At 53.7% G+C, this 12,476-nt stretch overlaps 2 protein-coding genes across 7 annotated transcripts in view; one reads left to right on the top strand and one right to left on the bottom strand.

The window, feature by feature from the left end:
- The first annotated feature begins 1,572 nt into the window (after positions 1–1,572).
- PCSK9 (proprotein convertase subtilisin/kexin type 9) lies at positions 1,573–5,570 on the top strand. The gene is made up of 12 exons (XM_041483339.1): positions 1,573–1,710; positions 1,799–1,984; positions 2,098–2,221; positions 2,399–2,532; positions 2,886–3,027; positions 3,101–3,297; positions 3,411–3,594; positions 3,882–4,052; positions 4,325–4,473; positions 4,580–4,745; positions 4,986–5,167; positions 5,409–5,570. Exons 1-12 carry the CDS (start codon positions 1,573–1,575, stop codon positions 5,568–5,570), a joined length of 1,935 nt encoding a protein of 644 aa, XP_041339273.1.
- A 2,527-nt stretch (positions 5,571–8,097) lies between these two features.
- Positions 8,098–12,476, bottom strand: part of USP24 (ubiquitin specific peptidase 24) — a 62,441-nt gene continuing 58,062 nt past the window's right edge. For 5 of the 6 annotated variants that reach the window (XM_041482981.1, XM_041482982.1, XM_041482980.1 and 2 more), the window contains exons 64-67: positions 12,107–12,182; positions 11,291–11,377; positions 10,715–10,825; positions 8,098–10,573 (exon numbers count right to left, since the gene is read on the bottom strand). In XM_041482981.1, coding sequence (XP_041338915.1) covers positions 10,511–10,573; positions 10,715–10,825; positions 11,291–11,377; positions 12,107–12,182 — 337 coding nt within the window. In that variant the 3' untranslated portion in view covers positions 8,098–10,510. Of the gene's footprint in view, positions 10,574–10,714; positions 10,826–11,290; positions 11,378–12,106; positions 12,183–12,476 lie in introns of those variants that run through there. The other variant, XR_005956419.1, reaches the window with a different exon arrangement.

Consider the following 12,476-nt stretch of genomic DNA (forward strand, 5'->3'; position numbering starts at 1 on the left):
TCCATCCTTCCCTGGAACACAGATTGTCCCCTGTGCAAAAACGCAGGGAAAGGCTGCAGGGAGAGGGAGACTGTCCCCCTTGAGATGGGGTCCCCCTATGCTCAGCTGTCTCAGAAGCCTCCTGAGGCCCCAGTGGTGCGTTGTGGGACTTCACAGCACCGAGGAAGCTGAGCCAAAAATTAGGAGTGAGGCTCGATCCCATGATCAGTGTCCTGAACGCTGACCCCTTCCAGTGTCAGCTCTCTGCAGCACAGGGGTGACAAGCAGGGTCTGGTGTCCCTGCAGTTACCTGAACCAGAGGTCAGGCTCCCACTTGAGGTCTCATTAAAAAAAAAAAAAAAAAAAAAAAAAAAAAAAAAAAAAATCAACATTTCCCCTACAAACTGTTCACATCCGTATAAAACACACCCATCCATATAAACCATGCACATCCTTATAAAACATTAATGTCCACGCAAACCATAATTATAAACCACGTTCATCTGTTTAAAACATATAGGTGCACGCAAACCACACACATCCACATAAAGCATTTATGTGCATACAAACCATACACATAATTATAACATGTACACCATGTAAAATATATATTCGTACAAACCCTACAAATCCACACGAAACACGCACATCTGTATAAAACATGTGCACCCATATAAACATATAACCTCTGAGGAGCTTATAAATAACCAGCCAAAACCACAAATGTATTCCTGTTTCCCTGAAAAGCCGGGAGCAGGGACGGGGTTTGCTGAAGGTCACTGGACATGTGGGGCAGTGTGGATCCCGATGCTGCGGGAGGGCGGAGGGGGGAAGCGGCGTGGAGACCCGCGGGAAAGCGCCGCAATCATCCCGCAAAAAAGGGCATTTGCGATGTGTGACGACTCTGTAAAAAATGCCCAAACAGGATTAGAGGATTTCACGGGAAATCATTCGTGGAGTGAGGCAGTAGGAGGCACATTAAAGCTTTCAGCCCTTTCTGAAAACAGTCCTTGAGCGGCTGCGCTTTGCTCGCCAGAGCCCCCAGCGACCCGCCGGGACTCGGGGTGAGCAGCGGCCCCGTTTGCCCTCTCCCCGCGGCCCCGTTAATGCTTAACCCGCCCGGCTTGCTCCACGGGGCCGGCGGCCGCGGCGTGATCCCCGCCCCGCCGCGCTGAGCCCCGGCCAGACGGCGGAGCCGCGGCCGCCGCTGCGCTGCGGGACTGCGCGGGTGCGCTGCGGGATTGCGCTGCGGGACTGCGCGGGTGCGTTCAGGGTCTGCGCGGGTGCGCTGCGGGATTGCGCTCCGGGACTGCGCGGGTGCGCACCGGGATTGCGCTCCAGGACTGCGCGGGTGCGTTCAGGGACTGCGCGGGTGCGCTGCGGGATTGCGCTCCGGGACTGCGCGGGTGCGCAGCGGGACTGTGCGGGTGCGCTCCGGCCCCTCGGCTCCGCTCCAGCTCCCCGGCCCCGCTCCAGCCCCTCGGCTGCGCCGCGGCCCCGCGGGTGCGCTCCGGCCCCTCGGCGGTCTCGCAGGGGGTTCCCGCCGGTGCCGTCCCCGGCTCCGGGGGTCCCGGCGCTGCCCGTCGGTGCGGGATGTCCCCGCGGGCGCTGGAGCTGGCGCTGGCGCTGGCGCTGGCGGAGCTGGTTCTGGCCCCGGGGGCGGCCGAGGAGGGGGAAGCCGCCGTCGGGGCCGCCCCTCCGCGACCCGCTGCTTTCCATCGCGCCGCCAAGGTGAGGAGCGCGGGGTGGGGGGACAGCCACGCTCCTCTGTGTGTGTGTGTGTGTCCCGAAGCCCAGCCCGGTGCTCGTGTCCCCGCAGGCGTCCTGGCGGCTGCCCGGGCGCTACGTGGTGATGCTGCGGGCGGGCAGCGAGGCCGAGCTGCGAGGCACGGCCCGGCGGCTGCAGGCCCGGGCGGCTCGGCGGGGACACCCGGCAGAGCTGCTGCACGTCTTCCACCTCCTGCCCGCCTTCCTGGTGAGGATGAGCAGCGACGTGCTGGACGCGGTACGTGGAGCGGAGGACAGGGTCGTGGCAGGGGACAGCGGCTGCGGTGGGCGCTGGTGGGAGTGGGAGCCCCTGCCTTGGGGGGAAACGGGAGCTTTGTGTCCTCCCCGCAGGCGCTGAAGCTGCCGCAGGTGAAGTACATTGAGGAGGATGCCTACGTCTTTGCGCAGAGCATTCCCTGGAACCTGGGCAGGATCGTACCGCCACAGCCCGGCTCGGGCGCCTACAGCCCTCCCAGTAAGCGCTGGGGTGTGCGAGGGGAGCGAGGCTTTGAGGAAGAGTCAGGTCCCCTCTCCTTAACTTGAGGGGTGGGAATATTCCTCTGCTCCATGGTGCTGCATTTTGGGAGCAGCCCAGGTGGCCTGTGCTGACCGTGGTGGTGGTTGCCTTTGTCCCCCGCCGCACCCCTGGCAGATAAAGGTGACCTGGCCGAGATTTACCTGCTGGACAGCAGCGTGCAGAGCACCCACCGGGAGATCGAGGGCAGGGTGACTGTGACTGGCTTCGAGAGCATCCCCGAGGAGGATGGCACCCACTTCCACAGGCAGGTGAGTCCGGAGGTGCCGCAAGCTGCATCCTGGCCAGAGCTCCCGCCTACGTCCACCAAATCCTGGCCAGGCTTGCGAGGCTTTCCAGGACAAGGGAGACACTTGGCCCGGACCAAAATGCTGGGCAGGATGGGCAACAGGAGCTGTGGTCCTGGGGGATATTGGGAGCCTCAAGGTGGTCTGTTTGGAGATATGGCTGAGTCGGGCACTCTCTAGGAAAGTGTTCTAGGGTAGCACGGGTGTGTGTCGGGTAAGAGAGAACCAAGGTGGGAAGGGGTGGCGGGCACGCGGTGGGATTGCAAACCTGCTTTGATGCAACAGGCTGGGGCATGACACTGCGGTGCCCGTGCCAGGCCAGCCAGTGTGACAGCCACGGGACCCACGTGGCCGGGGTGCTGAGCGGGCGCGACGCCGGCGTGGCCAGGGGCGCCAGCATCCGCAGCCTCCGCGTGCTGAGCTGCCAGGGGAAGGGCACCGTCAGCGGCACCCTCATGGGTGAGTGACCCCTGCCCTCAGAGCAGCAGGGTCCCTCCCGGAGCTTCCTGCGATGGTGTCTTGTCGCTCGCAGCCCTGGAGTTCATCGGGAGGACGCTGGAGGCTCAGCCCTTCGCGCCGCGGGTGGTGCTGCTGCCCCTGGCCGGAGCGCAGAGCCCCGCGCTGAACGCGGGCTGCCGGCGGCTGGCACGGACGGGAGCGGTCATGGTGGCGGCTGCCGGCAACTACAAGGACGATGCCTGCCTCTACTCGCCTGCGTCCGAGCCGGAGGTACGGCTGTGGGGACCCCTGAGGCTCGGGTGCCGCCTCATCCCCTGCGGCTCCGGGTCAGCGAGGGCTGGGCTGGGCGCGCCATCCCTGCCCTGCTCCCCTGTCACTGCCAGGTCATCACGGTCGGTGCCACCGACAGCGAGGACCGACCTGCCTCCATCGGCACCCTGGGCACCAACTTTGGCCGCTGCGTGGACCTGTTTGCCCCGGGGGACGACATCATCGGCGCCTCCAGCGACTGCAGCACGTGTTTCACAGCGCGGAGCGGGACGTCGCAGGCGGCCGCGCATGTGGCAGGCGAGCTGCGCTTTGAGGGGCAGGGAGGGCTGGCCCTCCGCTTGCTGGTGCTGGCACAGGGCTCCAGGCATGCCTGAGCTGGGGCATTTTCCCCCCATGTTCCCTGACTCCCCTGGTTTGTTTCATCCGGGCGCGGCAGCCTGCACAGCGCTCCCGCACCCCGCGCGTGTGGGCGATGGGCTGCAGAGATGCTCTGCCGTGTCTCTGGAGCCGTGCTGCCCATGGCAGCGCTGCGTGGGTGGCTCTGTCCTCTCTGGTTGTCACTGCGGCCTCCGGGGCTCTTGCAGGCATCGCGGCCGTGCTGCTCAGCGCCGAGCCCCAGCTGAGCCCGGCCGAGCTCCGCCAGCGCCTCCTGCGCTTCTCCACCAAGAACGCCATGGACACGGTGTGGATCCCGCAGGAGCAGCGCCTCCAGACACCCAACAGCGTGGCAGGGCTGCCCGCCCGGCTGGCAGCAGGTAAGGACCTCGCTGCCTGCTGGGTGCTCGGCAGAGCTCTGCCCTTGCCAGGAAAAAAAGTGCCGGGGTGAAAGCACAGCAGGGAATGTCCCCCGGGCTGTGCCGGGTACGGCTGAGCCTGGCTGCATCCATGCTTGCATGGATGGGCGAGATGGAGCCTGGTCGGTGGGTGCTGGGTGACACTGAGGGTGACACTGTGGGTGTCACTGAGGGTGGCACTGAGGGTGGCACTGAGGCTGTCCCCCGCCGCTGACGCCCCGGCCCCGTTGCAGAGGAGCCGCTGCTCTGCCGCTCCGTGTGGTCGGCGCGCTCGGGGCTCTCCCGGCTCTCCAGGGCCGTGGCTCGCTGCGCCAGCACCGAGGAGATGCTCAGCTGCTCCAGCTTCTCCCGCAGCGGCAGCCGGCTGGGAGAGCACGTGGAGGTGAGCAGAGCGGGGCAGAGCTGCTGCCCCTGCAGGGCCCGCTGCCCTCGGAGGGGTGTCCCCAGCCCCCCGAGGCCCCGGTGACGCTGTGCTGCCCCACGCCCAGGACGAGGACGGGCAGAAGCAGTGCGTGGCCCTCAACGCCTTCCAGGGCCAGGGGGTTTATGCCATCGCCAGGTGCTGCACGTGGCCCAGGGCTGAGTGCCGGATCAAGGCCAGCTCCCCGGGGGCTGAGGGGGCCGAGTGCTCGCCAGGAGACCACGTCCTGACTGGTAACACCCAACACGCGGGGTTACAGACCTCTGAGCCTGATGGACAAGGGTGTTTCTTCCAGAAAAGCTCTGGGATTTGGGGGTAAAAGGGTGGGTGTGGTTGCTGGGGTGGTAGGGAAGGGGTGCATGTGCTGTGTGCTTGGAGGGAGGAAGGTGCAGGGCTCATCCTTGGCAGCAGTGTGTGTGCACTGGGATGCTGCCATGGCTGCCCTGTGCGAGTATCCCCTGTGCCCCGGGCAGGGTGCAGTTTCCACTCCCCATCCGTGGTGCTGGGTGTTGGTGGCAGGCCCGTGGAGGGGCTGGGGAGGGGGCCCAGCCGCTGTGCCAGCAGGACAGAGGCGATGGCCCACGCCTTGTGCTGCCCCAGTGCCAGCCTCGAGTGCCGGCTGAAGGAGCACGTGGCCCTGGAACACGAGGAGAAGGTAGGGATGGGCCATGCCCCTCTGCCGTGCTGTTCTCTTTGTCTCTGCTGTCCCTCTGCCACCCTGATGGCTTTTGGGTGTGGCTGTCCCGACCCCAGCCTTGCCTGCTGTCCCCAGCTGCAATGGGACACCCCGTGCAGCCGGGTGACAGAGTCACACACCCTGAACTGTGGGGCCCTCGGGGACGGGCAGCCCCTGGCCCTTTGCTGACCCGTGGGTGGTGACCTCTCCTCCCCGTTAGGTGACAGTGTCCTGTGAGGATGGCTGGACGCTGACGGGCTGTAACTCCCTGTCCCAGAGCCCTGGCTCCACGGGAGCCTACGCCGAGGACAATTCCTGCGTGGCAGCCGCCGTTCCTGGCAGCAGCTCGGCCGTGGCCATTTGCTGCCGGAGCCGGCAGTAGGGACAGGCTGAGCTGAGGGGTGGCTCCTGTGGCACAGCAGGGATGGAGCCCTTGCTGGAGCGCTGCGTCCCTGGCTCAGTGCCTTTCCAGGTTTCCAGAACAATCCATGCTCCGACACGCAGCTGATGGCCGAAGTCGTCTCCCCCTCGCACACAGCGGGGTCAGGATCCAGGCCAGCATCCAGGGTGGCTCTTCAAGAGCTCTCCAAGCACCCCCCGTGCAGCTGGAGCCCTGTCCCATCACTGGAGTCATCCCAGAATCCTTTCCCTGCCATGCTCTGGGTCTTCCTACAAACACCTTGACAGAACAAGCCGTGCTGTTGTCACCCAGCATAGGAAAAATGCACCATTTTTTAAAGAAAAAAAAGTGTTGTGAGGATCACTCCTTCCTTTCCTGCTTAGTTGCTCATTAGTTGTCAGCTAATGCTGCTTAGCACTTGGAAAATCTTAGTTTAGCCATTTTTGGGCAGTTTTATAATTGCCTAATCGTATTCCTAGGAGATTTCTTTACTTTTGAGTCAAGTGTAAGGGCTTTAGTTTAAACAGCCTGCTTGGTTAATTAGATTTTTATCTGCATTGCTACAGTCAGCTACTGCTTCATTAGTGCTTTTTTTGTTGTTGAGTCAAAGTTAATGATCTGCTGGTGTTAGTGTTAACAGTTTCAGGTCTTCCCAAGACACAGAACTGTAGGAGGCTGTAATTCCTAAAAAAAAAAAAAAAAAAAGCTTCATAGCACCTTCGTTTTTACATTTGTACCTTAAATATTTACTTGGAGTTTTATAAATGAGCATTTTATAAATGTCTTTTTAAAATAAAATTCATAGACCTGTGCTCTTGTGGTCCTTTGTCTGCTTTCATAGACATCCCCCTGGGGAACTGGTCTGGAAGAGGGAAGGGGAACCCATCCAGCAGGGAATTGGCTTTGCCAGTGAGCAGCCCCAGGCCTCCACATGGGATCTGATCCCTGCCTGGGATCCAAGGTGCTCCTGGATGGCAGCTGGCACAGACAGCACAGGCACCCTTGCCCACAGCTGAGTCGTGCTCTGGGACTGTGTTGTCCCCACACACACGAGACCAGAAGTTTGTTTTAACAACAGTGGTGCAGGGGAAAAGCTTCCAGTTATGGAAACAAACATCAGCCAGCTTTGGGAATGCGCCCTTGAACTTGGGTTGCTGCTGTTCCTTCACTTGGGAAGGGCTGGAGCCCCAGGAAGGAGACAAAGCTTGGCTCAGAGAGATGCCAACAGCAGCCACCAAAGCTGGGTCTCACTTTTCTCTGTGTTTAGCAGCCTCCTGGTGCTACAAGATGTAATTTTTGTGGTGTTATCTGAGGATAGATGAAAAAAACCACAGTTTGATATCACAAGCTCCAGGTTAAGCTGTCAGACTCGGCGGGGTTGGGTGTTTTTCCCAACCCAAAAGCCCCCTGCAGCTCCGTTACTCCGGCTTTAATTGGCAAGGGAAGACAAACCCAGCACAAAACACCACTTTGAAAGGTTGAAACTAATTCTAACTTGTTAACTAAAGCTGGCAAAAGCCCAACCCTAATCTAAACATGTAATTATAAAACATGGACATAATTACAGCCCATAATTTCATTCAGCTGGAACCTGCATTTTGCACGAAGAGGCAGAAAAGAAAAAGGGATGTCAGCCCGAGAGCTCCTGAACAGCTCTGACACCGAGGGTGATTTTTCAGGAGGCTCCTTGGGCTGTCACCTCTCAAAACACACATCAGGATTTCAGCTCTGCTGCCTGCCCTGTGAGAGGGGAGGATCCAGCACAAGGTGTGAGCATTTTCCACGCCTGATAAGCCAGACAGAGTTCCCCAGCTCAGCTCAAGCCTTCATAAGCCTGGTGGAAGGAAACAATATTAAAAGATTAGCCCTTGCTTTTTGCCTTGTATGTGGGTAGGTGGAAAAGCCTCTCACAGTCAAGAGAGCAGGGCTGATCCCAGGGTCGCTGATCCCAGTCCTGGCAGCACTTTGCAATGCCCAGTCCACGCTCCCAGGACCACCAGGGGAGAGCAGAGGCTGGGTCAGGCTGGAAAAGTCAAAGTCCTTGTCCTTAGAGCAGGGGGCAAAGGCAGAGCGGGGATGGCAGCTCCTGGTCCCCAAATAAGTGAGCAATGGAACACCAGCTCCGTGTGCACCCTCTGGCCCTTGCCCCTGGGGGAGGCAGGATGAATTCACACCCAGCTCGCCCACAAATCTCGGATCTGACACACAAAATCCGCTCTAATCCACCACTGTGAGCGTGGCCAGGGTAACTCACTCTGCTGGGATCAGGAGGAGCTCACAGAGGTACAGATGTGACAGAGCCCCAGCACGTGCTGTGGAATAAGGACGTACAGCAGGGCAGCTCCAGGGCCACCCAGCTGCTTCCACTGACTCTGGACAGGAGCCAAAACAGCAGTCAGGGCACCCTGAGGAGCTCAGCATCTGCAGGGCTGGCCCAAGGAGGGTCAGGATAAGAGGATCAACAAGACCAGAGTGTAGCAGCGTGTGCACAGTCTAAAGATTACACTACTTTTCTGTGAAAGGAATAACTTTATTCCATTGACCAGGAATCCCAAGACTGTTCATCAAGACTGCCTATTTTTCCAGTGCCAAATGTCTATGCATTAATTGGACAATATCTCCCTGAGCGCTCACAGGCAGGCTGTGGCTGCTCCTCACTGAACATTTTGTAAGCTGTATAAAAACATTTTCATCCAAAAAGATTGGCAGTAAAAATTACAACATATAAATGCATCACAATTTACACAAAAACTAGTTTGGTTTTTTTTTTTTTTTTCCTTTTGTCGAACTCTATTTTCCAAAAAATAATCTTCAGCAGGTTCAAATGACAGCAGCTGGAAACAAAAATAAGTGACCAAATATCATCTTATTGCAAATTATAACCACTGACTTTGTACAAGCGTGAGCAGAACCGTGAAAAAGTTTGTATTGGTTTCAAGTATACAGTGGTGATGAGCCATCCTGATGCAATTCCCACCAATGCTTCCCTGGGCCTGGGCTATCAAGGGTGTTGTTTCCATAGGAAATAACAGGAACCTGAAGTGACAAGTGGTGCCAACCCATGGGAACATGACCAGCTTTTCCCATCACCGCTGTGTACTGACTCCTTGGGAAGATTCATGGCCTGTTGCCAAAGCATTTGGGGGTGGGGGAAGGAAGGAAGGAAGGGGGGTGCCCGTAAGAAATGATTAATTCCAAATTAATTTAAAATACGCGTCACATTTAAAACGTCCCAGCACATCATCAGAAACATTTACAAAATGCTAACTCTGCCCTGTGTCTGTGAAGACATTGTTTGGAAAAGGAAAGTGAGAGATTCACTACGGTGCCCCCCTGCCATCCATCCTACCCCACAATAAGTTACAAAGCTGTACAGCTGACATCACATCCCATGGATCCTTCCGACAGTGACATGACTGGTTACTTTCAATATTAGTGCACAACAGTGAAAAGCTGTCTGCTGCTCCGTGTTTTGGCAGCAGCGTGTGAAAAGAAACAAAAAAAGGCACTTTTTGGCTGGTTGTGCCTTTAACTTGGCAAATTTGTCTATTCTGGAGGTACCCAGGCACTCCTTAAGATGTCCCCCGTTTCTGTGCATGTTTGTTTATATAATTTTTTTAAAGTAAGGCAGAATCCATAAATAAAGGCAAAAAGCAGTACAGAAAATGTGACAAACACAAAATGTACAAAAGATGAAGTTAGTTGGCACAAAAGAAGCTTGAATCCAGAGCCAGAAATCACTGAACTGCACTTGACATAGAAAACAAAACTCTGCTCAAATCATCCCAACTGGTTTCCAGTTATTTGTGAGCAAATTAAAAGAGCTGTGATATTTTAAACGTTGCCTGGTCAAGTGAAAATGCAAATAAAGCCAATTCTTTCTTTCCCTCTGTTAAAATTGCTCTAAAATCTGCACAACAGTGTTCCCAGCTAACTCAAGGAATTATTCATCATATACAACCAATACCAACTTTCTCAGTAATTTCAAAGCATAAGCAAGTGATTGCAGATCCATGACTGAGACTACATTTTATTCAATATGTCTCCAAAGGTTAAAAAAATTTAATGAGTAAAACTGCAACAGAATTCCTTTTTAAAGTGCTTTTTTTCTTTTAAACTACTCATTAACTTTTTCTTTTTATTCACCAACATCCTTGAATAATAAATGCTTGCATACCTAGAGAACAAAGCTTTTCTTTTACTGCCCTTCCCAGCTGTCTGAAGGGTTTTTGGAAGGGTACTGGGAAAGATGACTCATTCCAGAGCTCCTTTACCAAATCATTCAGTAAGGAATGACTCTTTCCACAGAGCAATTCTGCTGATCTTTCTCATCAAGAGCTTTACAAATTAGCAGGGAGACATATTAAATACAGAAGTCCTTATGTAAACCCATTCTTTAACTAATATTTTACAATGAAATGTAAGCCATCACACATCTTTACAGAAATTTGAATATTCCTATTCAATATTATCAGAAAGATTAAAAATTTGCCCTCCATACATAAGGGCAGTCTGTTTCTTTTTTTTTTTCCTGTATAAAAACCAAAAGAATTTTTTTTTTTTGCAGCATCACAGAAAAGCAACAGTTTTACATTCACTCATTTAATGTTCACATAAAAATTCAACCACTAGCGTTTGTGTATTTGATAAAATCTTCTTGACAAACTTGGTTTCGGTGTTTTGGACTGTCACAAGCTACTGCAGGTGAAGATGCAGTTTTCTAGAGCATTTGTTGATCTGAAGCCTTCGTGACTAAAAAATGCTTTTATCTTTCAGGGAAACAACCTCCTCCAGCATCTCCTCTGGTCCTGTGAAGCCACTGCTCCCCCAGACTCCCAATGGCATCAGCAACACGACTCCAGTTCCAGCAGGGACCAGGCATTGAATGTTTGGGCTGGTTCTCGTGTTCACAGGGATCTCCTCTAAGGGTCAACGTCATCAAGGTCACTTTTAGGCTCCCCAATCATCATAGGAGACTCTGAGCCCTTTCAAACACACAGGGGACAGGGAGAGAAGGACACAGTCACTTTTGTAAGATGCACAGCTGTTCACAGTGTGGTCAGTGATGGTTCTGACCCGAGCCCCAGGACAGCACACACCAGGGGGTAACTCTGCCCTTATTTTACCTGCTGCAGGTGCCTCTCTCCGTTCTCATTGGCAGGGCTGCTTTCTGACCCATTGCTGCTTCCAGACTGATCCTTCTCATTCAGCAGGGCTGTGGCATAGGCCAGAGTGTCCTGAGTTGCAAACAGTCCAAGAGAGTGTCAGGGGTCATGGTAATCCCTTCATTTCACATTTTAAAACATTTTTATTGTTTTATTATTATTGTTTTAAAACAGTAATAGCTGCTCTAGTGAGACAGCCAAGTCACCACAGGTAACTGTGAGCATTCACTAACATCACTCAAGGGTTAATTTTCTCCAGGAGCAACCACAGGGGCTGAGCTTCCAAAGGAAAAACAGCCTGAAGTGCACTGAAATATCACAGAATCATTAAGGTTGGAAAAGACCTTTTAAGATCATCAAGTCCAACTGCCAAACCAGCAGCACCACCATGCTCATCACTAAACCATGGCCTCAAGTGCTGTATCCACATATTTTTTTAACACTTCCAGGGATGGTGACTAAAGTTGCCAAAGCCAAAGATGCTTCCAGGAAAAGAAGTAAGCAAGTTTAACATGCTCTGCCAGGACTGACACATACCTGTGCTGAAATAGTGCGCTGGAAGGTTTTTGCAGTGGATGTTTCATTGGACACGTTACTCTGAGGAGCCCAGTAATGTTCAGACATCTGCACAAAAAGCCAAGAAAGCCATACATTTGCCATTTGATTTTTGACTCGTGTAAAGCCTCAACCAGTTGTGATGGTGGGTGAACCAAGACTGGAACAAGCTTCCTGAATGCTCTGGCAGCGAGCTGGAGATCTGGGGCACAGACACTTTAAATGCAGCCACAAAGGTTACTGTCCCTCAGCTGCAAACCAGCAACCAACTCCTGCTGAGCTCCAAGCTTCCAGAGTGCCCTTGGATATTTATGAAAGATATATTGGCCAAACTATGTTGAGTTTAGAGGGAAGAACAAACACTACACGTGTGGGAGGAAAAGCTCTATCAGTCGACAGCTGTGCTTTGTGCAAAGCTGTGATGATTCTGTAAGGAATCCAATCATTTAAACATTCTCATGCATCAACACACAGGCAATGGAAAACTGCTTTTTTAAAAAAGCTGAAGCCTCCCAACACGAATACAGTGGCACTGAAAGCTTCCCACATAGCAAAGAATAATCACTGCAACCATTCACACTTGGTTTTATTCACTGTAAATGCATTTATGCCTGAAACACGTGGGGAGCTACTGAAGTTGTGGCATTGCATCAGATTAGCTGCATGCAAGTAGTCCTTGTAAAAAATGAAGTATTTTGTCTTTAGAGCCATCTCAGAGAGCCATGCAGAGGATGGAGATTATCCATCCATGATTATTGTTGTAAATGAGTGGCAATTTCCCTGTTACAGCCAAATTACCTTTTTCTGTAGCCACTGCACAGCCCAACTCCAGTGGTGTGAATTCTCCTTGAAGTAATCTTTTGCAGTAGGGCACCTTGGGAATTGAAATTGTATTCATTAGTCAGGAACAAGGCATTCTGGACAACACAAAAAAAAATACAAAGACTCCTCTCTCTTTGCACTGCTGCCCTCTGTGTGCAGTGTTATCACTGCAAACTGACTTAAACTCTACAGCCCTGCTGATAATTCAATTAGCAAGAGCAGTAATTTTAGTAAAATTCACTCAAAGCAGTCTACCCCACAGGTTCACCTATTTCAGAATTATGCTTTATTGGGACATATGCCAAGTTCTAAACAAAGAGAATTCAGGACTCATATTTGAAAACTC

This window comes from Pyrgilauda ruficollis, unplaced genomic scaffold (genome assembly GCF_017590135.1).
Source record: "Pyrgilauda ruficollis isolate IOZ18807 unplaced genomic scaffold, ASM1759013v1 scaffold6, whole genome shotgun sequence".
In the NCBI taxonomy this organism is placed as follows: Eukaryota; Metazoa; Chordata; class Aves; order Passeriformes; family Passeridae; genus Pyrgilauda; species Pyrgilauda ruficollis.